We start from the raw sequence: 23,926 nt of genomic DNA on the forward strand, positions 1-23,926 counted from the left end.
TCTCTTAGCAATCTGATAAAAACTATAGACTCCTTTCCATAGGAAACAAAAGCATTAATAGGCATTCACAAAATTTTGCACGTTAGCAAAGGAGCATAGACCCTTCTTGTATGTCTTTGGGCCCCAGGATGTGAATTTCTGTTCTGAGATGTTTCATAAAAAGCAAATTGTGTCTCTTTGTTTCTTAGGGGCTGATATAGCTGAGGTGATGCTGGATTTCATCGACTGGCTGACCCATCAGGAGTTTGGCCGCAAGTGTGTTGTCAGTATCAGAGATATCCTGTCCTGGGTTAATTTCATGAACATAATGGGGGAGGAAGCTGCTATGAAAAGACCAGAGATTATCTCTACTGTGACATCATTTGTCCATGCTGCATGCCTGGTGTACATAGATGGAATAGGTTCAGGTATGTTTTCCATTAATTATTAGAGACAAGGGCTTAGAATAAAGCCCACATCTCTAACCCAGATACTTTAAATTTCCAAAATCAGAGTAGATTTTCTTTGCATATTCTTTTTTTAATCTTTTATCCTTTGTTTATTTATTTTTATGTGCTGCGGAGGTTCAAACCTAGTGCCTTGCATGTGCTATGCAAGCGCTCTACCACTAAGCCACAACACCAACCCCAAAGATGGTACTTTTGAAAGGTGCTCCAGGAACTTAATAAATGTGTGATTATGAGTAGAAAGAAGACTGTTGAAAATGACCTTGCTCCAGAAGCACTGGATCATTCTTAACACATGGGTCATTTTTAATTAATGGCCAGAATTCTTTAGTTTGCCATGTTTTAAGTTTACTTATTTCATAAAATTGAATGTTTTAGTTCTGATTTTTCCAGCCATGAAGATTAGAAACTTAAACCAAAATTACCAATATTGCAACATTAGTTGCTCCATCTCCAGAATCATTTGTCAATGACTGGAGTACTTTAATAAACAATTTGTTTCTTTGTTGATGATGTGTAAACTGAGCAAAAGGAGAGTCAGGTCAGGAGATTGTGAACTTGGTATTATATTATTCCCTGATGTACTGATCCTCTGTCTTTTAGGAGTAACCTCCTCTGGGTTTGGTACTACCCTCTTAGCCCGAGAAGAATGTCTGAAATTTCTAATGAAGAAACTTTCCAAGATAGTCCGACTTACAGAAGGTCAGAAAAATGAATTGAAGATTTATGATAGACTGAAGGCCAAAGAATTCACTGGCATAGATAATCTTTGGGGAATCCATCCATTTTTTATACCAAGGGGTAAGAATGATTTTAAATAAATGATTATTCTCTTCCTATAGATAATGAATATTTGACTTGAGTTTTTAATGTGTCATATTCAAGTTTATTTTTAAGCTAGCATTGAAGTTAGAATCTGACTTGGTATAATTAATTTTGTGAATGGTTCAAAATATGTAACTGGTATGTAAAAATAGTAGTGTAGATATAAGCTCATTTTTACAAAACAATTTACTCATGGGTTATTAGTCATTGCCCACTATTTGAGCTTTCCTATAATAAAGCTCTAAATTACTCAAGTTAGTAAACTCTTAAGTGGCCTACAAAGGCCGATTAGCCTATAATATTTCTTAACTGTAGAGCTCACTGCCTTTTACAAACATAGATTTGTGAAGCTTTGAGTGCAAGAATTGTATCTTTCTTTTCCCTGCCCCTGGCATCTGGGATGTAGCCTAGCATAGGCATTCAGAAAATATCTTTTGACTGAGTGAATGAATAAGTGAGTGATTACTTGGGAAATGCAATAACCTGGCTTAAGTTATGATCCTGACTCTCATCTAACTAGGTTGGCTCTACCAAATATTATTTACTGTGTGTGTGTGTTATGTGTGTGGTACTGGAATTGAATCCAGGGTCTTGTGCATGCTACTAGGTGAGTGTTCTCAATCACTGAGCTCTACCTCCATTCTTCTGCCAAATATTTAAATAAGGTAATTAGATTACATATCTTCTAAAGCATTCTTAATTTTTTAGATTGTTGCTTCTATAGCAGGATTCTCTGTTTTCTAGTTCCTTCCTTTCTTTTCTACATTAATAATTGTTCAGTGATGAAATATATAGAGGGACAGTGGCAGTATGTTGAGGTTGTGTGGTAAACTTAGCTTTTTGACCATGTGGAACCTTTCCTCAGTGTTCCAGTTTTCTTTAATAGCCTGAGACTGGGGTGGTCCTTGCTTTTGCTTGCAAAAGTGAGGAAAAGGTTGTTTTCCTTGCTCAATTCCTTCCAGTTGTGTGCCAAGAAACACAAATAGTAAACCTGAAAGACTACTATTAGTCCTGCACTTCAATTACCCGAAGGATTGAGAACATATCCTGAATTGTCTTGGTGATCTAAAAACCTTGGAAGCATGTGGGTTTATGGCTTACACTTGGACTTTAGAAAAACAAGTATTTATAAAAGTGAATTGTACAAATATAGGTAGTATTTGAGGTATAGGTTTGTGAAAGGAGAGGTGTTTCTAGTTAGACCTGTGTCCATGTATGTGTATAAGACATGGAAAGATGGTGTGTTATAAATACAGTTGAAAATGTTTACTCTTGGCTATTCCATTTTTTGAATGCAAAAATGGGGGATGTTGAAATAGGAGCTACATGTTTTCTTTACACATGGTACTTCATTGACTATCCTACTGGTTGGATTCTTGAGTTGATGTGTGTATAGGATTGGATTATGTACAGTTTATATGTGACTTTGCTTTTCATCCCTTAAGGACCTGTCCTGCCCAGGAACAACATTGCTGACTATGCACTCAGTGCAGGCACCACAGCTATGAATGCCCAGAGGCTTTTAAGAGCTACCAAACTGAATAAACCCATTCTCCTGGAGGGTTCTCCTGGTGTTGGCAAGACAAGTTTGGTGGGAGCATTAGCAAAGGCTTCAGGAAATACCCTTGTTCGAATCAATCTGTCAGAGCAAACGGTAAGCTGTTATCCTATAGAACTTGGAATAGGTGTAGGTAATAATATCTCTATCGAGTTTTCTAATTTAAAATGGTTATGATATTGTTCATATCTCCATATATTTCTTATGGTGATAAAGATCTTAGCAATATGTTCTTCTAAACTAAGTCTGCTTCTGGATTCATTATTATCCACACTTATAATATTATTCTCTCTCTCTCTCTCTCTCTCTCTCTCTCTCTCTCTCTCTCTCTTTCTTTCTTTTTGTTGTTGTTGTTTGTTTTTATTTTTACATGGTGCTGAGGATCGAATCCAGTGCTTCATATCTGTGAGGCCACTGAGCCACAATCCCAGCCCTGTTCTCTCTTAGTTAGATATTTTAGTCTCATTCTCTTTTGAGAGAGAAGTACTCATTTTTGTATTTATTATAATATATAATCTCACTTACATTTTTGTTTTTCTTAAAAAAACTTGTAGAAAGAAAATGAGTTTTAAATAATCTTATAAAAGTCTGGGACAGAGGTGACAAATTATAAGTGGCTGGGAGCAAGACCTGGGCATTGTTACTATTTTTTCTTTCAAAGCTTACCAACAAATTTTCAAGTATACAGAATTACTAATCTGAGCATCTGCTTAAATTGATTAATGAGCATCATGATGAGAAGGTGCTTGGGATATATTTAGGCTTCTGATAAAGAGTACGGGGAGTGGTTAGTTTTAACTTGGGTATAAGAAGAAAACGTAATGACAAGGGCTAAAAAATTCACTATTTCAGATTTAGGGTCTTAAGACCTAGTTTCTTTTGTTTGCTTCCTTGTTTGTTTAAAAAGTAATGTTGGCTTTTTTCAATTTCTTCTCTCTCAAAGGACATCACAGACCTATTTGGAGGAGATCTACCTGTTGAGGGTGGCAAGGGAGGAGAGTTTGCCTGGTGTGATGGCCCCTTGCTGGCAGCTTTGAAGGCAGGCCATTGGGTTGTGTTGGATGAGGTGAGTGTCTTGCCATCAGGTCTTGGATGGGAATACATGTGTGGGAAGTGGTCCTTTTATTTGTAGTTTTAGTGAATGAACATGCTGATGGATAAATAGAGACAGAACTCGAATAAATTGTCCTCCATGGTTTCTTTTAAAGAATCAGATCACCAGGGATGGTGGCACATGCCTGTAATCCCAACAGCTTGGGAGGCTAAAGAAGGAGGATTGCAGGTTTAAAACCATCCTCAGCAGTTTAGCAAGGCTATAAGCATCATAGTGAGACCCTGCCCCAGAATAAAAACTAAAAAGGTGTTGGGATCTATCTCAGTGGTTATGCACCCTTGAGTTTAATCCCTGACACCCCGCCCCCCAAAAATACATCCATCAGAATAAAGAACAGCATATCATGAGGCAAGGTAAATACTGAATCTTGTCTGAGAGATAAAGAGTGGGTCTGTTTAGGATGTATGTTAATTCAGGAGAAGGCTAGATATATTTGTGGAGCTGAAATGATTAGAGTGATGTTAGGGGCCCCAGCTGGTTCTTTTTTTGTTGTTGTTGTTTCTGTTTCTTTTGTTTTTGTGCTAGGGATTTAACCCAGAGGCACTTTACCACTGAGCTACATTCCCAGTTCTTTTTATCTTTTATTTTGGGATGGGGTCTTGTTAAATTGCTGAGGATCTTGCTGAATTGGTAAGGCTGGCCTCAAATTTATAATCCTCCAGAAGGCCTCAGCCTTCTCATATTGCTGGGATTATAGGCCTGCATCTCCACACCGTTCTCCCAGCTGTTTTCTAGACACTTGTATCTTTCTAGGTCTGGACATCAGAGAGAGTACTATGTAATTCCATCTGCTGAGCTGCTGCCTGCCATTCTTGGGGAAATATCAGGAGAAAGGTTTTTTTACAGATGTTTTTGGAAAAAGATGTCTAATAGATTATTCATTAGCCAAGAAAGGGGAAAACTTAATTTTAAAGCTGAAGGCTACTTGACCATACTCAAATTGGGGTGAAATAGACACATTTAAGAGCAGTTATGTATTTATGATATGCGGAGGAGTTTGTACTTTGTAGTACTTATGTAAACACAACAGGTCAAATGGTTATATGTTGTAGCCTGATACTTTATTTTGTTGGTTTGCATTTTCCCAATTGACTTTTTCTGTTTCCTAAAAACCTTCCATGTCTCACGTCATGGAGATCTGAACCTCAATATCTGAAGACTTCCATTTGGCTCTTTTCCTTTCTTGCATGAGAACTCCCTGTAATTGTTTATAAAACTGTTGGTAAAAACTAATTGTGTAGATCCAATTGTTTATATCATGACTTTGAAACCCATTTGAAGACAATAATTTGAATTTGAAAAGTGTATAAAGAGCTATCAAATCCTACCTATTAGCCTATAATTAGTGTTAAATTTCTAAAAACCCAGAGTATTAAAGTGAAGTACATATATTGGCAAGTTTTTTTTGTAAGTTAGTTTTGCCAGATTAGAACAGTATAGATGCATGTATGTAATGGATATGGTTTAATGTTAGAAAGATTTTAACATGTTTTACTTCAATCTGAATATTCATTTAAATGTCATATATATGTAAAATAAAGAACAATAGAATAAATACATATCACCTCATCGTTTGGCTTGGGAAATATTTGGCTACAAATATTGTTTGAGCTTCCCTCTCCTGAGTTTACGACTCTTTTATTTTTTCTTAATTATTCTCTTGATTTTTGTCAGTTATACAACATATACAGTGAAACAAAAATATGCACTCTCTTTTCCATATAGCTTAACTTGGCTTCACAGTCTGTATTGGAAGGACTCAATGCTTGTTTTGATCATCGAGGAGAAATCTTTGTGCCTGAGTTAGGAATGAGCTTTCAAGTACAGCATGAAAAGACGAAGATTTTTGGGTGTCAGAATCCTTTTAGACAAGGAGGTGGGAGGAAGGGCTTACCCAGGTCTTTCCTGAATAGATTCACTCAGGTAAGATTCACTATTACTTAGAAATCAATGGTAGATAAGACTGCTGGTAAGTAGCAGTTAGAATGTTTGACTGTACAAATGAAAGACAGTTTACTGATCGGTTTCTTGTCTTTATGTGATGAATATTAGTGTGACTATTTCCCATCATCACTTCTCTTCAGGTTTTTTTGTTTGGTTTGGTTTGGTTTTTGGTACTAGGGATTGAACCCAAAGGCATTTTACCACTGAACTGTACCCCTGGTCTCTTTTTTAATTTTTTTTTTTAATTGGTTGTTCAAAACATTACAAAGCTCTTGACATATCATATTTCATACATTAGATTCAAGTGGGTTATGAACTCCCATTTTTATCCCAAATACAGATTGCAGAATCACATCGGTTACACATCCACATTTTTACATAATGCCATATTAGTAACTGTTGTATTCTGCTACCTTTCCTATCCTCTACTATCCCCCCTCCCCTCCCCTCCCATATTCTCTCTCTACCCCATCTACTGTAATTCATTTCTCTCCTTGTTTTTTTTTTCCCATTCCCCTCACAACCTCTTATATATAATTTTGTATAACAATGAGGGTCTCCTTCCATTTCCATGCAATTTCCTTTTCTCTCCCTTTCCCTCCCACCTCATGTCTCTGTTTAATGTTAATCTTTTAGATAAGGTTTCACTGAGTTTGCTGAGGCTGATTGCAGACTTGTGATCCTCTTTCCTCAGCCTGCAGAGATGCTTGGATTACAGGCTTGCATGCCAGCACACCTGGCCTCTCTGCTACTTTGAATCATTTTGTCCTATTACCTGGATAACTTGTTGTCTTGTCATTTGGTGGAGAGTAAGGTCACTGTAATCTTCAGGATTCTGTTACTGCTCTCAGGGTTGGAAACCTGTCTGACCTTTTCAAGTGTCTGTGTGTCTGTTAATACATTTAAACAAATTTTATAATGAAAGTAATGTATTTTAAGTAAAGAAAGAACAGACAACTGCCATGAATAATAAAAAGCCACTATCCCCAGATCATTATTATTAACATTCTAATTTTTTTAAATATTTGTTTTTTAGTTGTGATTAAACACAATACCTTTATTTATTTTATTTATTTTGTGCGGTACTGAGGATTGAACCCAGTGCTTCGCATGTACTAGGCAAGCGTTCTACCGCTGATCCATAACCCTAGCCCCTAACATTCTAATTTCTCTTGCCTTTAATCCTATTTGCAAAGGGGTATGCATATATATTGTATCTATGTATATTATGTATGTGTAAGTGTATATATGTATATGTATACATATACAAATTATTTGTTTAACAGCTATTTTGCAGAGTTTGGCTAATTTAGAGGTTTGGAAATACCTCTAGATGTTAGCTTTTCTTAATGTCCATATCCCTTGATGATTAAGAATTTGCTAAATATCTTAACATTTTATTATGGACAGTTCTCGTGCATACTGAAAAGCTGAACAGATTTTGTAATGTACATTCTTAACACCCAACATTCAGAATTAGAATTCTGAAAGCATTTTAAAAATTGCACGTTTTGCCTTTGAATTTACTAGCACAGAGCTTAAAAACAAGTCTGTTTCTCTATATTTGAAAATTTGATTCTTAAAATGCAATAATAGAAATTTCTAAAGCTGAAATTTATAGAATTGTATGTATCTGAAATGTAGACATGATTATATATATATGAGTTAAATATTTAGTATTAAGACTTCACATAACGTGATCTGTCATAGTTTGTAAAGAGAAACTGGCATTCCTTTATGTTACTTTTTGGATTCTATAGGTCTTTGTGGATCCCCTTACAGCAGTTGACATGGAGTTTATTGCCAGTACTTTGTTCCCAGCCATTGACAGAAATATTGTTAAAAAAATGGTAGCTTTCAACAACCAAGTAAGTACCTACTTGTATTAATCTGTGTTTCCTGGCTATATTTGAACCAGCATTTTTTCAATATTGAATTCTACCAAAATCACCAGTCTCTCAAAATAAATGATAAAATTCTACAAGTTTCTAGTACAAGGCAACCTACTCATTGAGGGTGATGGTAAATCAGTTCTGTATTGTAAATGCCAATATTAATGCCTTTAGGATATTTCTGGCATTTGGAAGTCTGGGTTTAGGAGAAGGAAGCATCTGAATCAAAGCTGTTAATATATTTAATTTCTACTTCAGATCACAGATACATTTCTAGTATTTAATACATTTGATGGTACTTAATGCAACGCTGGATATGTTTCTCAATAAGGATATTTTTATTTATAGATTGATCTCGAAGTGTCTGTTGAGAAGAAATGGGGCCAAAAAGGAGGACCCTGGGAATTCAACCTCCGGGACCTTTTCCGTTGGTGTCAGTTGATGCTTGTTGATCAATCCCCTGGCTGTTATGATCCTGGTCAGCATGTGTTTTTAATTTATGGTCAAAGAATGAGAAGCAAGGAAGACAAGGAGAAGGTGAGTTTCATACTTTGTTTCTTCCTGAGAGTTGATTTCATCTTAAGAGGAAAAAAAGTGTATTTATGCTAATAATACCAAACCTAGTAAACTACTTGGAAATTTAGAAGTTGTGGAAACAGACAAAACATTCCCTTATCAAAGTAGTTTGCTTTGGAGGACACAGTTTGCTTGTTCTTTCAAATCCCGTGGTCACAAATCTGAAACCAGGATTGTCCTTTAGTAATAAAAACCTAGTTTTTTAATATCTTTCCTGGAAAAAAGGAGAGAAGCAGGAGAAGACAGCTGATGCCCAGCAGAAAGTTTAAGTAGATGTCAAGAGAAGATATTCTGCATTTAAATGAAAAGAAAAATACTATTAATAAGTGAAATATAGCACAATTCTCAGCTTAGGGATCTCTGTAGCTATGTATGCTTTTTGAGGGGCAGGGGAAGGGATGAGTCCCACTATGTTGCTCTGGCTGATTTCAAACTCTTGGCATCAAGTGATCCTCCCTCCTCAGCCTTCCGAGTAGCTAAGACCATGCCACTTTTTTCAGCCTGTGCTGGTTTTGATTTGTGGCATTTAACGTCCTGTCTCACTGAACACTCACAATAGCTATAGGCAGAAAGTGCTGACATGACTTCCTACAGGTGAGGATCCAAGGCATGGAATCTCACAAATAGGCCTTCTCTACTTTGTCTGCTGTTCCTCTCTGCTAAACCCCACTGTTTAAAAACAAATGATTGATGCAGAACTCCATGTGTTAGAGAGCAGTAACATCCTGGTGGAAGCATGAAGATGTTGCCAGCTGATAGCATATGTATCTATCACCCCTTTCATTCTGCCCAAATCCTCTTATGTGGTATTCAGAGCCCAATCAAATGCTGACTACTCATTTATTACCTACAAGTGGCTTTCAGTCATTGGATTAGAAGAAGAAAATGTTCAGCTGTTTTTTTTTTTTTTAACACTTTTATTGATACATAATTTACATACTATGACCTAGTATTTTAATTTATTTACTTATGTATTAGTTGTACAGGTTATTCTTCTTAATTTGACAGTTAACATTTGGTATCTAAAATGCTACAAAATCTGAAACTTTTAGCATTGATAGGATACCACAAGTGGAAAATTTCAGGATATGTGTTTTAAGGTATATATGAAACATACTTGAATATTCTGTATGGACTTGAGTCCCATCCCTAAGATGTCATTATGTTGCCAAAAGCTCAGTCCTTGTCCCCAGTGCCAATTCAATAACGAGGATATGGTTTTGAGAGAAAGGAAAAATGTTTATTGCTTTGCTAGCAAAGGAAAAACATAGGGGAATCCTGTCTCAGAGAGTGTGATTCTACCCATCAGTAGGAGCAGGCAACTTTTATAGAGGTGATTCAAAGGCTATATTCCACATGTTCTCTGATGGAGTTATGTCATTTCTGAGAAGTTCTGGTGCCATCCCCAAAGTCTGGTTTACTTCATTCCTAAATCTGCCTTTTAAAAAGGGGAAGAAAGGTAATTCTATTTCCCCTGAGATTAGAGAGTAGAGAGATTAGGGAGGAGCAGGGAGAGAGGAAGAGAAAGAAACGTGTCCATTAAAAAAAAAAAAAGCGCGTAGCTGCAGAGCAGCAAGGGTTATATTCAAAGTATAGAGTAGAAGATTATTATAATTATGTGTATAGAAATATTCCAGAATGCAATAAAAAAAAGGAAATTGTGAATACTTCTGGTCCCAAGCATTTTGGATAATGATACTCAAACCTATAGCATATTAATTGTAACCATAATATCAACCAGTGTTCTTGTGATTTATGATAGGTCAAATGGGTGTGTCACTGGTGTGTGGAAGGTTTCTGTGCTTTCTAACCAAATAGGTGTTTTCTGAAGATAGAGAACATTAGGAAAGATAAAAATAGAAAGAGGCTGTTAAAATTGGGAGGGCCTAAGCGAATTAAATGTATTATTTTCCAAAATAAACCAGCTAGATTGTGAATTTATAATTTTAAACCTCTGGCAGAACATTAGGGAGAGGCAATTATGTGCTTTAGAAACACATTTTTCTTCACCACTCCTTTTATTTATTTTAAAGATACTCATAAATAAATAGTTAATAGGAAGTTTTCTAACAGCCTTTCTATTAGGGAAGAGATAACTAAATAACTGGTTAGAGAAACAACTTTGATTATCACATCTACATAAGTATCTAGAGTGATTACATGGTATTTTTAGAGTTAGACTGGCTTAGATTTTTAAACCCCATTATTTCTATCTATAAAATGGAAATGATAACTCTTTTGCATGGCTATAAAGACCAGAAGTAATCTATCAAACAACCTAATACATAATATGGTGTCTGATACACAGTTGGTGGTCAGTAAATAGTTATTCTTTATAATCTTTGAATTACTATTCTCTTTTACTCTCTTTTTAGATATTATCTTCAAGGATGAAATCAGGGTTTTTGTCTCTAGATTTGTGGTCTATGCTTCATTTTAATTTTTGGTACATTCTCACTAGATTCTCAGATAGTTTGGTGTTATGTGATTACTGTGTACTTGAACTCGAGTTTACTTTTATTTGAGAGAATTAGTAAATTCAGTCAATGCTTTTTTAAAATATTTTAAAAACATTAATGGACCATTATTTTATTCATTTATTCTTTTTTTTAAATTTTTTATTTGTAATTGGACACAATACCTTTATTTTATTTATTTATTTTTATGTGGTGCTGAGAATCAAGCCCTGTGCTTTACACATGCTAAGCAAGTGCTCTACCACTGAGCCACAACCCCAGCCCTAGTCTATGGTTTTCTGTAAGACAATATTCAAAAGGCTAAGGAAAGTGTGGCTCATGTTCTCTGAATATAGTGACTCTAATCAGTAGGCTTTTTTTCCTAGAAATTTTCCAGAAGGTGTGCATAAGAATTTGGTAGAGAGATTTGTATCTTGATTGAATCATTTTTTACTTTAGGTCATTGCTGTGTTCAAGGATGTATTTGGTTCAAATTCTAACCCATACACAGGAACCAGACTATTTCATATCACTCCCTATGAAGTTCAGGTGAGGAGATAAAGATAACCCTCTATTCTTTTACAATTTTCTATGGTTTCTCTATTCCCACTACCATGTTTGCTTGTGATATGTCATTGGCATGTTTTTTCAGCTGGGCTACTCAGTCCTTTCCCGTGGCAGCTATGCTCCTCACCCATCTCGCCGGCCCCTTTCACTTCTGCACCAGTCATTCCAGTCCCTGGAGTCCATCATGAAATGTGTGCAGATGAGCTGGATGGTCATCCTTGTGGGGCCAGCCTCTGTTGGCAAGACCAGCCTGGTCCAGCTTTTGGCACAACTTACTGGCCACACATTAAAGATCATGGCCATGAACAGTGCAATGGATACTACTGAGCTTCTGGGTGGATTTGAGCAGGTAACATGTCTGCCTTCACATTGTGAGGTAAAAGATAAAGCCCTGTGGATTGATTAAGAGTCTTCTGTGTTAGTGGTGACTACAGATAACAGTATCCTCTGACTCTGGCCAGTGCCTATGATAATGAGTTCCTATGTTCTGGATATTGCAGGTTGATCTCATACGACCTTGGAGGGAGCTGCTGGAGAAAGTGGAGGGTACTTTAAGGGCATTGTTACGGGATAGCCTTCTTATCAGTGCTGAGGATGCAGAAGTAGTGCTGCGTGCATGGAGCCATTTCCTTTTGACTTACAAACCCAAGTGTCTTGGAGAAGATGGTCAAGGTATCACAGTGGAAATTGTCAATAAACTGGAAGCGGTATTGCTACTTATGCAGAGACTCAATAATAAAATCAACTCATACTCCAAGGCAGGTATGTATATTTGGATGTGTATATCATACACTTGGCATTGCCCATATTGTATCCATTTATGGGAATATAATAGTGAATGTCATGCCCATATTTTTAATGAATTAACAATCAAAACTTCCTTGAAATTATAATGAAGCTGAGGTAACATATTATAGATTGATGATCCTAAAAAAGCAAACAGGAAAATGATTGCCTTATCAAGCTTTATGGCTCATTTTATATATATAAAGTTATAATGCTTAATTAGTTTCATGTGAAGTTTTTATTTTTTGATTTTTGGGGTTTTTTGGGGTGTTTTTGTTTTTACATATTAGTAATTTCTCAAAGTAAGCATTTTTGATAGGGTGTATATGTTTACATAAGAGGAAAAAATATCATTTCTGCCTGATTAACATGATTAACATGGAAACTTTAATCGTTCCTTTTATAGTGGTACTTTTTAAAAAGGTGATGAGAATGCACTAAGGGAGTCTTAAATGTAGAGGCCTATGAGTTGGTTTGTCATTAGATTGTCATCCTTTATTTCTAAAGACTGCTTGAAACTGAAGAGTTGATCCTCAGGGATAAAGAAATCAAACTTTTCACTTCTAGCTCTCTAATATAGTATAAAAGGGTATGATTTCACTGTTGAGTGATTTCTTGATTCAAGGCCACTATTTGAACTGGAAAATCTTTACTTATTTACTTAAATTAATTATTAAAGGGTATTTGATGGAGTCACATCACTTCATATATTTTTTAAATATGAATATTGTAAAATTCAGCACAGATGAATTTATATTGATTAGTACACATTATACTGAAAAAATACATATAAAGTATATATATATGTACTTTTAATCCTTGACAAAATGTTATAGAAAAGATTACCTCCAAATCATAGATGAAGAAAAGAATTCTCATTAAAGTTAAATAATAAACTGCCCAGGGTCTTAAGATTAGACTAAGTTTTGAATCCAAGTTTTTGCACTATAAAGCTATGAATCTAGTGATGTATTATTTCTTTCAGAAGTCAATATAAAATTAGATATCTAGGATTAGGATGAGTTTTCGTAGCATATTTTCAGTATTTTCTAAAATTCATGTTGATTTATCAATTTCTTAGGGATATTAATAGAGTGAAAAAGCTGGATCTAAAATAGTTGATCTTTTTTATTTTTGGTTAAAAAATATTTTTCTCCATTTTTAACTGTATATTTTAATGTGTCTTTTATGTGCATGTATGGTACTGGGGATTGAACCCAGGGCTACACTACCGCAGAGCTATACCCCCAGTCCCTCTTTAGAAAAATTTATTTTGAGACTAGATTTGCCCAGGCTGACGTCAAAATTGTTGTCCTCTTGTCTCATCCTCCCAAGTTACTGGGATTTAGGCATGTGCCATGATGGCCAGCTATATCTTAATGTTTCTATGATGAACTTTTATGGCTTTTAAAATATAGTTCTCATTATGTTTATAATTTTATTTTAAATCCCTTTGCATAATGAGCATATTTCTAATTGCTGTATTGATGTCTTTATTTAATTTATGGGTGTGTTCTATTGACTGCTTTTCTTCTCTTTATGGGCCTTATTTTCATTGTTCTTTGTATGTGTAGTAGTTTTGATCATATGCCAGACATTGTGAATTTAAGATGCTGAGTTCTGCATTTTGTTACTGTCTTTAGAGATTCTTGGGCTTTTCTTGGTGTAAGTTGCTTAAGGATCATTTTGATCTATTTGGGATTGCTTTTTAAAGGTAGGGGCTAGGGTGGCCTTTCCTCTAGTGTTGGATCACCCCACTGCTGAGGCCTGTATCTGCAGCATCTCACTGAGTGTCCTGTATGTTTGCTGGGGTCTCTACTTTGGTTGTTGAAGTGGATTGGTACTCAACCTGTGTGAACTCTGGGAATTGTTCAGATCACATCTCTCCAGTAATTGTCCTTTTCTTGGAAGTTTTTGCTCATTTTTATAGAGCTTTATCCTTTACATGTGTATGCATTTAGTTATTTAGTCAAAAAGGCCCTTATTGGACATGGCTCAGGGTTACTTACCATCTTGGTAAGAGGCAAAGCAGCAGCTGCTTCTGTCAGGAGGGCAGCAGGTCCAGAGAGGCCATGGACCTGGCCCTGTCAGTGGAGCCAGAGCATGGGTATGCACACCACCTTCCTCACCATGGTGCTGTTGGTAGCAGCAGTCTGCACAAAAGCAGGAAAGTCTATTGTTTCTCAACAGTTTGTGGAAATGACCCAAACTTGGCTTGAAGCAGCTTTCCCAAAGCTCATGAACACTGGAAAACAGCATACGTTTGTTGAAACGGAGAGTGTAACAGATGCTATCATCCTATGGAGAAAGTATACATGGTACTAATAATCTCTACCAAAAACAGCAACAATTTAAAAGATTTGGAAACACTAAGGCTCTTCTCAAGAGTGATTCCTGAGTATTGCTGAGCCTTAGAGGAGAATGAAATATCTGAGCACTGTTTTGATTTGATTTTTGCTTTTTTTGATGGAATTGTTGCCCTGGGATACCAGGAGAATGTTAACCTGGTACAAATCAGAACCTTCACAGAAATGGATTCTCATGAGGAGAAAGTGTTGAGAGCAGTCAAGAACGTGAAGCTAAGGTTGAGATGCAGCGTAAAGCAAAAGAATTACCAGACGCCTGAAGAGATGCAGAGACACACAGGAAAAAAACACTGGGATTTGGTATCTCTGCAGTATCTAGAGGCAGCACAGCTGCCATGATCACAGAAACCATCATTGAAACTGATAAACCAAAAGTGGCACCTGCACCAGCCAAGAATTCAGGCCCTAGCAAGGCTTTGGAATTTGGAGCCAAAGGAAAGGAAGTAGATAACTTTGTGGACAAATTGATATCTGAAAGTAAAACTATCATGTCCTCTAATACAGGCAAATGTGCCTTTGAAGCAGCCAAAAGTACATGCTCCACCTATTAAAATGGAACGTGTGTATATGAAGATTGAAGAAAAGATTACACTAACCTGTGTTTTGGTAACAGAATATGGAATTGCATGGCATGATCATGCTTAGGATCTAAGATGACAAACTTGGCCAAATTTGTCTTCATTTGGAAAATGAAGATAAGAAAGGGGAACACCTACAGACCCATCCGAATGTGGATAAAAAACTTTTCACCTCAGAGTCTCTAATTGCCTTAAAGAATCCAGAGAAGTCATTTCCAGTCAATAGTGTTGTAGGATTGCTAAAATGGAGACTACAGACCACAGAGGAATCTTTTATTCCACTGAAAATTAATTATTGGAGTAGAAATGGCTGTGATGTCAAGATAGAATATGAGCTACAGGAAGATAATTTAGAACTGAAAGATGTAGTTATCACCGTCCCACTTCCATCAATTGTTGGCACACCAGTGATTGATGAGATCATGGGGAGTATCGACATGACAGTTGATGAAATACCTTGGAGTGGTGCCTGCCAGTGATTGATGAGATCTACATTTTGGGTACTTGAGCCAAAACAGTCTTTGGAATGCATTCACATTCCTCAACTTCACCACCTACCTCCTTCTTCCTGATTGCTCTTTCATCAGTCTTCTCCTTTCTAGCAGAAAAGAGGTAATGATTTTGGAGGCTCTGAGTTCAGTGATACTTTTTGCCAGTCCATTTAGCCCTGAACTATCAGAGAAACTCCATTTCCACCACTGAAGTTGTAGTATTTCAAGAGGCTGTTGATTATATTGGTTGTGTAGGGATTATTCTTGTGTTCTGTATTTCCTTGCAGCCAACCTAGCATTTTCCACCAGCCTGTCTATCCCTGTATCTTGAAATCTTTCCTCCCCCTAAACCTTTTGAGTGTCATCATATAATGATTGTTTCTCAGCTCCATTTCACCCATTACTTTTTCAATGGAGAACAGCATCAGCCAGCCCATCTTTGGCCTTTAACCCAGTATTGCACTTAGTAGGGTAGGGGTCTAGTGGCTGCAGGCCCTGGCAGTGGGAAGAGGCAGGTGACCTCTATTTGGAGACCACTGCTCCCTCTGAACATCCAGCCCTCCATGCAAAGAGTGTACTGTACGTGAAGCAAAGCAGTCACAAACGGCTGACTGGAATTGCTTGCCAAAGAAATTTCTGGCCTTTCCCTTTACCCTAACTGCATCTGGGAAGAATCCTTATCTCTAGCTTGGTTTCCACATGAGGTTTTTCTGAGGAAGGGGACTGGGACAAGAAGTGTGTCTTATAGCTAAGTAGGCAAGAAATCATATTAATCCATTTTTGAGAATTGCTTGTCTATATGATTTTTTAAAAGTCAAGTTTCATTTCACAGTTTTTTTTTCCTGAAATTACTTTTGGGGTAATACCTAAAATGAGAGACATTTTGTAACCCTGTAAAATACATAGGGAATATAACATTCCAGTGTACACAAAGAAAGTAAATTTTTTAATCAAATAGAGGATTATAAAATGAAAAAACAAAAAAAGAAAAGGCCCTTATTTAGATTTTTGGGAGTTCTTTATCTGAGTAGGTCCCTCCTCTCATATTCTTCTCATTCTAGTTACCTTGGTCTGTCCTCAACTTATTGAAGCCTCTGGGGTGCTTCCCTAGCATTCATGAGGCCCTGCTGGGTTCAATCCCCAGCACAAACAACTTCCAGGCAGAAATCCAGGGCAATTATATGGCTTAACCTTATCTTTTTTTTTCTCTTTTCCCTCAGATGTCACAGTTCTGTGCTGCATGTGTTTTCCGATGTCTAAAAGCAGTTGCTTTCCATATTTTCCCCAGTTTTCAAGTTTTTTATAGTGGGAGCTTAAGTTCAAGCATGTTCATAGCTTGAATTAGGAATCCAACATACATTATCTTGTGGTATGAAAATGGATCATAACATAATATAAAAAAAAATCAGCTGAAAATTTTCCAGGGAGGGGCTGTTTAAACTATAGAGGATTTGGCAAATAAATACCAGTTGCTATTATAAATGCATGGTATGCCCATTATAAATGAAGTCCAGTTTAATGATTTTAGTTGCACTTCACCAACTTAAAGTGTTTTCATATAGTAGTATAATATAGCAGTAAGTTAGAGAGCTTATCCTCTTTCTGCCATTTGAGAGATTATGGCTAAAGAAAAATTATTTTCCTTTCTATCACCCACAGTCAACTTTGAGTATGTAGCCACTAATTCAGAAAACCACTAAAGTTTCTATCCCAAACCTAATTTTCTTACCTATGAAATCCTATTTATTATTCTGTTAAGAATCATTTAAAAAAACTGAGATTGAACCTAGGGCATGGCATATGATGGGCAAGTTCCGTTACTATACTACATCCCTAGTTCAATCTTTCTTTTAATAAATTCTTAGTTTTGGAGGTTGTTTTCTGTTTTTGTTTTGCTTTGGTTTGAAAGTAGTGTGCATGTTGATCTTGTCTGTGATATTTCAGAGTTTGCCAAACTTGTGGAAGATTTCCGAAGTTTTGGGGTGAAGCTTATGCAGTCAACCAGTGGCCATAGTCATGGCACATTTGAATGGGTTGACAGCATATTAGTTCGGGCCCTGAAGTCTGGAGACTGGCTTCTGATGGACAATGTTAACTTCTGCAAGTAAGAACCTTATCCCCAATCATGAGTAGGCCTGATTGAAACTTGAGATATGCGTATCAGAGTAGAAAGCAAGATGGAATCTATATTTTTGATCCATTGTTTTTCTTAACTAGCAAATGCAGTTTCAGCCATATTTTGTAGACTTCCCCATGGCAAACAGTAGTATTTGATCATTAAACACCTGAAGTAAAGATTAACAAAATTAAATTGCTTTTCCACATAACAGTTCTTTTGAGTTGAGCCTTTTATTTTATTTTTTTCTTTTTTTGGTACCAGAGATTTAATCCAGGGGCATGTAACCACTGAGCCATGTTTTCAACCCTTTTTATTTTTTAAGATAGGGTCTCCCTAAGTTGCTGAAGCTGGCTTAGAACTTGACATCCTCCTACCTCAGCCTCTGGGATTAAAGTCATGCACCACCACATCTGGCTCTGTTAGGACCAATCTTTTTTTTTTAGGAGCAGTCTTAAATGCAGGTTTTTGAAATGTAGCATCTGACACAGATGCAGGCATTTAGCAAACATGCACTGATAATGACAGTTCAACCATATGTCACTTTTGATCCTAAAATAAGGAAAATGACAAGTGTGAAGCTACTGTACCTATACAATTAGCAAAACAGAAGCTCTCCCAAAGCTTTTGATTTATTTTGTGTTTTTGTGATGCTAGGGATTGAACCCAGCACCTTACACATGCTAGGAAAGTACTGTACCACTGAACCATATCCCTGTCCCTTCCCTTAAAGCTTCTTTCTGAGTATTTTATGTTGAAATCCAGATACCTTTAAGTGGATTTGATAATATTGGGGTAGAGGAAGAGAAAGGCATATAGTACAGGGTGCTTACTATCATTTTCCTTAATTTCACTAATTATTTACAAATGTTTTATTTAGTGTGAATGAAGCTCTAGGCTATGTGCCTTAGAGAATGAGAAGGGGAATCAGTGGGAAATCTAAACTTCAGAGTTCTTTATGGGGAATGATCCATACTAAAAGGAATATATGGGTCAGAAGCAGTTGGAAAATAGAGTCACAGTAGCTTGTATGTATGTCTAACATCTGAGTTCTTTCTGTGCAGCCCATCAGTGCTGGATCGTTTGAATGCTTTGCTTGAACCTGGAGGCGTCCTCACCATTAGTGAAAGAGGAATGATAGATGGATCCACTCCCACAATAACACCCAATCCCAATTTCAGGTATTTGTATCTCTAATTTTTCTGCCTAAGAATCTGGCAGTCTTGGTAGCAGAGGTAGACATAGAGTAGGATCTCCTTATATGTTATACTTACACTGAGTTATGCATTCATTCATTTGGTTGAAACAGATATTTATTGAGGTTCTGCTGTTTGTCAGGCACTACTAGTCTCTGGGGGCACAGTGGTAAATGAGAGGTAAGGTCCTTCCCTTGGGTTGGTGAAAGGATGGAAGTTGGGAGACCAGTCACAATCCTTTTGCAGTAGTCAAGGCAGGAGGTAATCATGACTTAGACAAGGGTAATCAGATGCATGGGACTTGCAATTAGAGTTGTGAGTTGAGAAAATGAAGCAATGAAGGCACTTAAGTGTTTGCATTATGTAATTACGTAAATGAGAGTGTTTCATTGAGCAAGGGAATACTGGCAAGGAGCAGGTTTGGGATGGGGAGGGTCAGCAGGGAATCATCTGTTCTTTCTTGAACATAAGTGTGAGATGACAGATGGCTAGATGGGATGTTGATGGACATTGAATGTAAGAAATTATTACAGGAGAACACAGTTTTTTTTTTCTGCTCTCTGTGAGTTAGAATGATGAATTGTCACTGCTTGATTTGGGAAATATCGGAAAGTAGGTTTTGAAAAACTGATTTGCAATGTTGATACTTGTTGGAAGAAGAATATAGAATAATGTAGGAGATGGTATGGTCCCTTGATTTATTAGTGGTGTCTTCCTATATGAACTCCCTAGAGATGTACCACATAGGCTTTGTCCTTACAAGTTATTGCTGAGCTACAAAATGAGTTGCACTGGGATTTAAAATATTTTCTTTTCCTCTGAATTGCCATCTTACCAGGCTTTTTCTTTCAATGGATCCTGTTCATGGAGAAATATCCAGAGCTATGAGAAATCGTGGACTCGAAGTCTACATTTCAGGAGAAGGCGATGAGAGCATTCTCGACAACCTGGATTTGAAAGTTCTGCTGCACAGCCTTGGATTGGTTGGAGACAGTGTGTGTGACATACTCTTGTCTCTACACATGGAGACCCAAAGCACTATTATAGGTGAGGTGCTTGACCTCTGGGCCTCTACAGTTTTTGTTCTATAGAAATTCATGTTGGAGTTCTTACATTTAGTGTACGTGGAAATATAAATTATCACAAAGCCTGTTAAACGTATGTGTCCAGACACCTCAGCATATCAGGGTGTGGCATAGGAGTCAATATTTTGAAGATGCTCCCCAGGTAAATGATGCATGCAGGTACTAAGATTCATTAGCTTTACCTCTTGAGGATGGAACAAAGAGGAAACTTTGAGTTAAAAAAGATACAGCTCTGACTTATTTCAAATATTTCAGTATATAAACGGGGTCAATAATAGTAAATTAAATACTGTATTTTTAATAATTACGATATGTTTGATACAGTGCTGGTTGCTTATTTAATTCTGCAAGACATTTGTTTCCATTTTATTTTTTTAATATATATATATATTTTTTTTTTTTGGCGGACACAAAATCTTTGTATGTGGTGCTGAGGATAGAACCTGGGCCACACGCATGCCAGGCCAGCATGCTACCGCTTGAGCCACATCCCCAGCCTCTTGTTTCCATTTTACAGATACAGCTCAGGAAGTTTGAGTAATTTGTTAAAGTCAGTTAATTTTGATAGCTGGGATTTCAAATAGGTTTGTTGGATTTTAAAGCCTGTGGTCCTTCATGAGGTAATGATCATTTTTATACCTTCAGTGTGAGTCAGGCATGAGATTCTGGATATAGGTGTCAGGTTTTATCATGCCTGTGAAGAGGTCCCCCACATTATACTGCAGGTAATCAACAAGAGAGGAAGGGAGGAAACATAGGAGGTAGGAATTTGAATGTTCTTAAAAGTCTATTATTCCTGCCCTCAGGAGATTCTAGCTTATGTAGAGGCTATTTACTAAAGTAAATACTTGGGTGGGGTTGTCTAATAGGAAGTTTGATGTGAGAGCAGAATTTTTCCACTTTCATCAGAGGTTTTGAAGAATCTGTTGCTCATAGATGGCAATATTTTCCCTTTTATAGGTTCTCCAGCATCTTCTGTGTCTACTCTAATTCAGACAGCCATACTCATTGTCCAGTACCTGCAGCGAGGGCTGAGTTTAGACAGAGCCTTTTTTGAAGCATGCCGGGAAGTATATGTTGTCTCCCAGCATTCAGCAGCAAACCAGAAGGTACTGTGAAATGTTTTGGACAGCTTTCAAAGTTGTAATACACTGTACTATTGAGTAGGGGGAAATTATTCTTATAGATGGCAACTTTAACAATGTAAGAGAATTGACCTCTGCAGTTTTTCTCTAGTGAAGATTTGGTGTCCAGGTACTTTCTGGAAGATAGCTTAAATATAAATATTCCTTTCAAGAAACATCTATCATCAAAAGTAGAATTTAAATTTAACTTCTGGTATTGAATGTTGAAGAATGTATCTAAGAGTTATTGGGAGAGGGTCATGTGGACTCCAAGAACTCCTACATTTGTCTGCTAACGTTTTTGGTAACAGCACTTACCTGTGGGGCCTTTGTACCTTGTGTGTTCTCTCTCTCTCTCTCTCTCAATTATAGATAGACACAATACCTTTATTGTATTTATTAATTTTATATGGTGCTGAGGATCAAACCCAGTGCCTCACGCATGCCAGGTAGGTGTTCTACCACTGAACCAGAACCCTAGCCTCTGTGTTTTATCTCTTGCCAGCTCGTGCAGGCTTTACTGGAAAAATGTGTTTCTTCTCTGCGAGCACGGGAAACCTGGGGAAACTCAATTCTTGCCACGGGACTGTGGCCAGATTCTGTGCCCTCAGCTCTCTTTGCTACCGAAGATTCTCATCTCTCTATTGTCCGAAGGGATGGACAGATCCTAGCATACTGTCTCAACAGGATGAGCATGAAAACCAGCAGCTGGGTGAGGTCAGTGGAGCCCACAGCTTGTGTGCCTCCTTGTTTCTGAAATGATTTTTGCTTTTGCTTGTAATGGTCAGAACACAATATATTCAACCTATATTATGTAGCCATTTATTTATCCAGCTATCATTTTTATTGTTTATTGCTTATTTTAGTATCCCTCCCCATTTATTATTTTTTAAGGTTGTGTGTATGTACGTTCATGTTTTAATTATCCTTGTGTGGGGAATCATCATTTTTTCCTCTTTGCTACAATATTTGCAAATTAGTTTTCATGGTTCTTTGAAATGTGAAATAAAAGGTTGTTCTACTATTAACTTTGTCTCATTTCAATGAATTTCAGGAGTCAGCCTCTTACCTTGCAAGACTTAGAGAAAATAATGCAGTCTTCCAACCCTGAGAACCTGAAATTCAATGCAGTAGAGGTGGAAACATATTGGATCGATGAACCAGATGTTTTGGCCATGGCTGTTAAACTGCTCATAGAAAGAGCAACAAATCAGGATTGGATGCTCAGAGTTAAATGGCTTTATCATTTAGCCAAGAACATACCACAGGGGCTTGGTGAGTAGAAAAGCTTAATTTGCACTATTTATATGCACTCACTTAATCTTGTTTAAATGCCTCAGCAGCTATGTTATTCTATGACTATGTTTGCAAAATTACAACTGAGAGTTCTTGTAGCAAGAGGTTTGTGACAGAGTATTATTATTTATATGGTTGTTCAATTTAAAAGCAAGTCTTTTTTTTTTGGTATTGAGAGGATTAAACCCAAAGGTGCATTACCACTGAAGTGCATCCCCAGTCCTTTTTGTTTTTATTTATTTTTGTGGTGCTAGGGATCAAACTCAGGGCCTTGTGCCTGTGACGCAAGCACTCTGCCAACTAAGCTATATCCCCAGACCCTATTTTTTAAATTTTGAAACAGGTGTCACTAAATTGCTGAGACAGATCTTGAACTTGTCCTCTTGCCTCATCTTCCCAGATGCTGTGGTCATAGGGGTATACCACCACACACGGCTAGGAGCAATTCTGTCCCTGAATGTTTCACATGATAAATGATTGTTCCAGTGTAATTCTTAGTACTCCAGATTCATCAAATTCAAAAAACAATGTACTATATTATGTTACTTTTTAGTTTTGAACATTTGCTTTTTTACTGTACTACTGGGGTACAGCCATTCTGTCTGGGAATGGTATTGTTTTTGATCAGCTCATTTCTCCTTAAAGTACATATGGTTGTAATTTCATTTTAATACCAATGCTCCAAGCTGTCACACTGACTTTCTTGGTACTTTATTCAGAGAGGGAAAAAAAAAAAAGCAATAATAACATTATTTAAGTTATAAAGGACATTAAATTTGTTAATAGAAGTTGTTGACTAAATTACCTAGTTTACATGAACGTTTCTACTCCAAGAGAACTTGTAGGTAAGCCACTGACTGTCTTTTATCATGTGACACATGGTAATCTTAAGTATGTGTAAAGAGAATTTATATAAGTATTCTTATCTGCATTGTCTTCTATGATAGCCACCAGTCAGAGAGCTACTGTCATATAAACAAATATAAAAGAATTGAAATTAAATAAAATCTAAGTCTTAGTTGCACTAGCCACATTTCAAGTGCTCAGAGGTGACAAATATGGAACACTTAAATCATTGCAGAAAGTTTAGTTGGATAGCAATGCTTTAGAGTCTAACATTGCTTCTTCTTTCTCCACAGAGTCAATACAAATTAATTTGGAAGCCAGTGCTGCATCTCTTAGGAATTTTTACTCAAATTCTCTCTCAGCTGGGGTCAGGAATATCTTCAAACTATTACAAGCAAATATAACAGGTTTGCACCTGCTTTTGATTTTAGCTCTTGCCACTGTTTTAGAAACTTGGGCTTTTGAGTTTATAGGGAAGACACCCATCACATCTACATTCTAGGAGTATTTTTTGGAGGTTCAGGATATCTAGATATAAACCTTCCATTATCTGAAGGAAAATGATATACAGTGTACTGGAAAGTATTCAAGATGACTATTTTTTAAGAATAACAAATAAGAGAACAAACTTACTTTTAGTTTTGAAACAGAATAAGATAAAGTT

General features: G+C 36.8%; 1 protein-coding gene and 1 pseudogene across 2 annotated transcripts in view; both read left to right on the top strand.

The window, feature by feature from the left end:
- Mdn1 (midasin AAA ATPase 1) overlaps nt 1-23,926 on the top strand; it is a 148,117-nt gene that overhangs the window by 68,020 nt on the left and 56,171 nt on the right. For both annotated transcript variants that reach the window (XM_071613216.1, XM_071613217.1), the window contains exons 34-50: nt 189-407; nt 1,050-1,247; nt 2,717-2,925; nt 3,773-3,895; nt 5,669-5,866; nt 7,648-7,755; nt 8,128-8,316; nt 11,271-11,360; nt 11,464-11,727; nt 11,879-12,140; nt 17,544-17,703; nt 18,780-18,896; nt 19,750-19,958; nt 20,957-21,105; nt 21,626-21,837; nt 22,175-22,395; nt 23,556-23,669. In XM_071613216.1, the coding sequence (XP_071469317.1) occupies nt 189-407; nt 1,050-1,247; nt 2,717-2,925; nt 3,773-3,895; nt 5,669-5,866; nt 7,648-7,755; nt 8,128-8,316; nt 11,271-11,360; nt 11,464-11,727; nt 11,879-12,140; nt 17,544-17,703; nt 18,780-18,896; nt 19,750-19,958; nt 20,957-21,105; nt 21,626-21,837; nt 22,175-22,395; nt 23,556-23,669 (3,042 nt within the window). The remainder of the gene's footprint in view (nt 1-188; nt 408-1,049; nt 1,248-2,716; nt 2,926-3,772; nt 3,896-5,668; nt 5,867-7,647; nt 7,756-8,127; nt 8,317-11,270; nt 11,361-11,463; nt 11,728-11,878; nt 12,141-17,543; nt 17,704-18,779; nt 18,897-19,749; nt 19,959-20,956; nt 21,106-21,625; nt 21,838-22,174; nt 22,396-23,555; nt 23,670-23,926) is intronic.
- On the top strand, nt 14,295-15,616 carry LOC114086853 (coatomer subunit delta pseudogene; annotated as a pseudogene).

Source organism: Marmota flaviventris, chromosome 6, assembly GCF_047511675.1.
Source record: "Marmota flaviventris isolate mMarFla1 chromosome 6, mMarFla1.hap1, whole genome shotgun sequence".
NCBI lineage: Eukaryota > Metazoa > Chordata > Mammalia > Rodentia > Sciuridae > Marmota > Marmota flaviventris.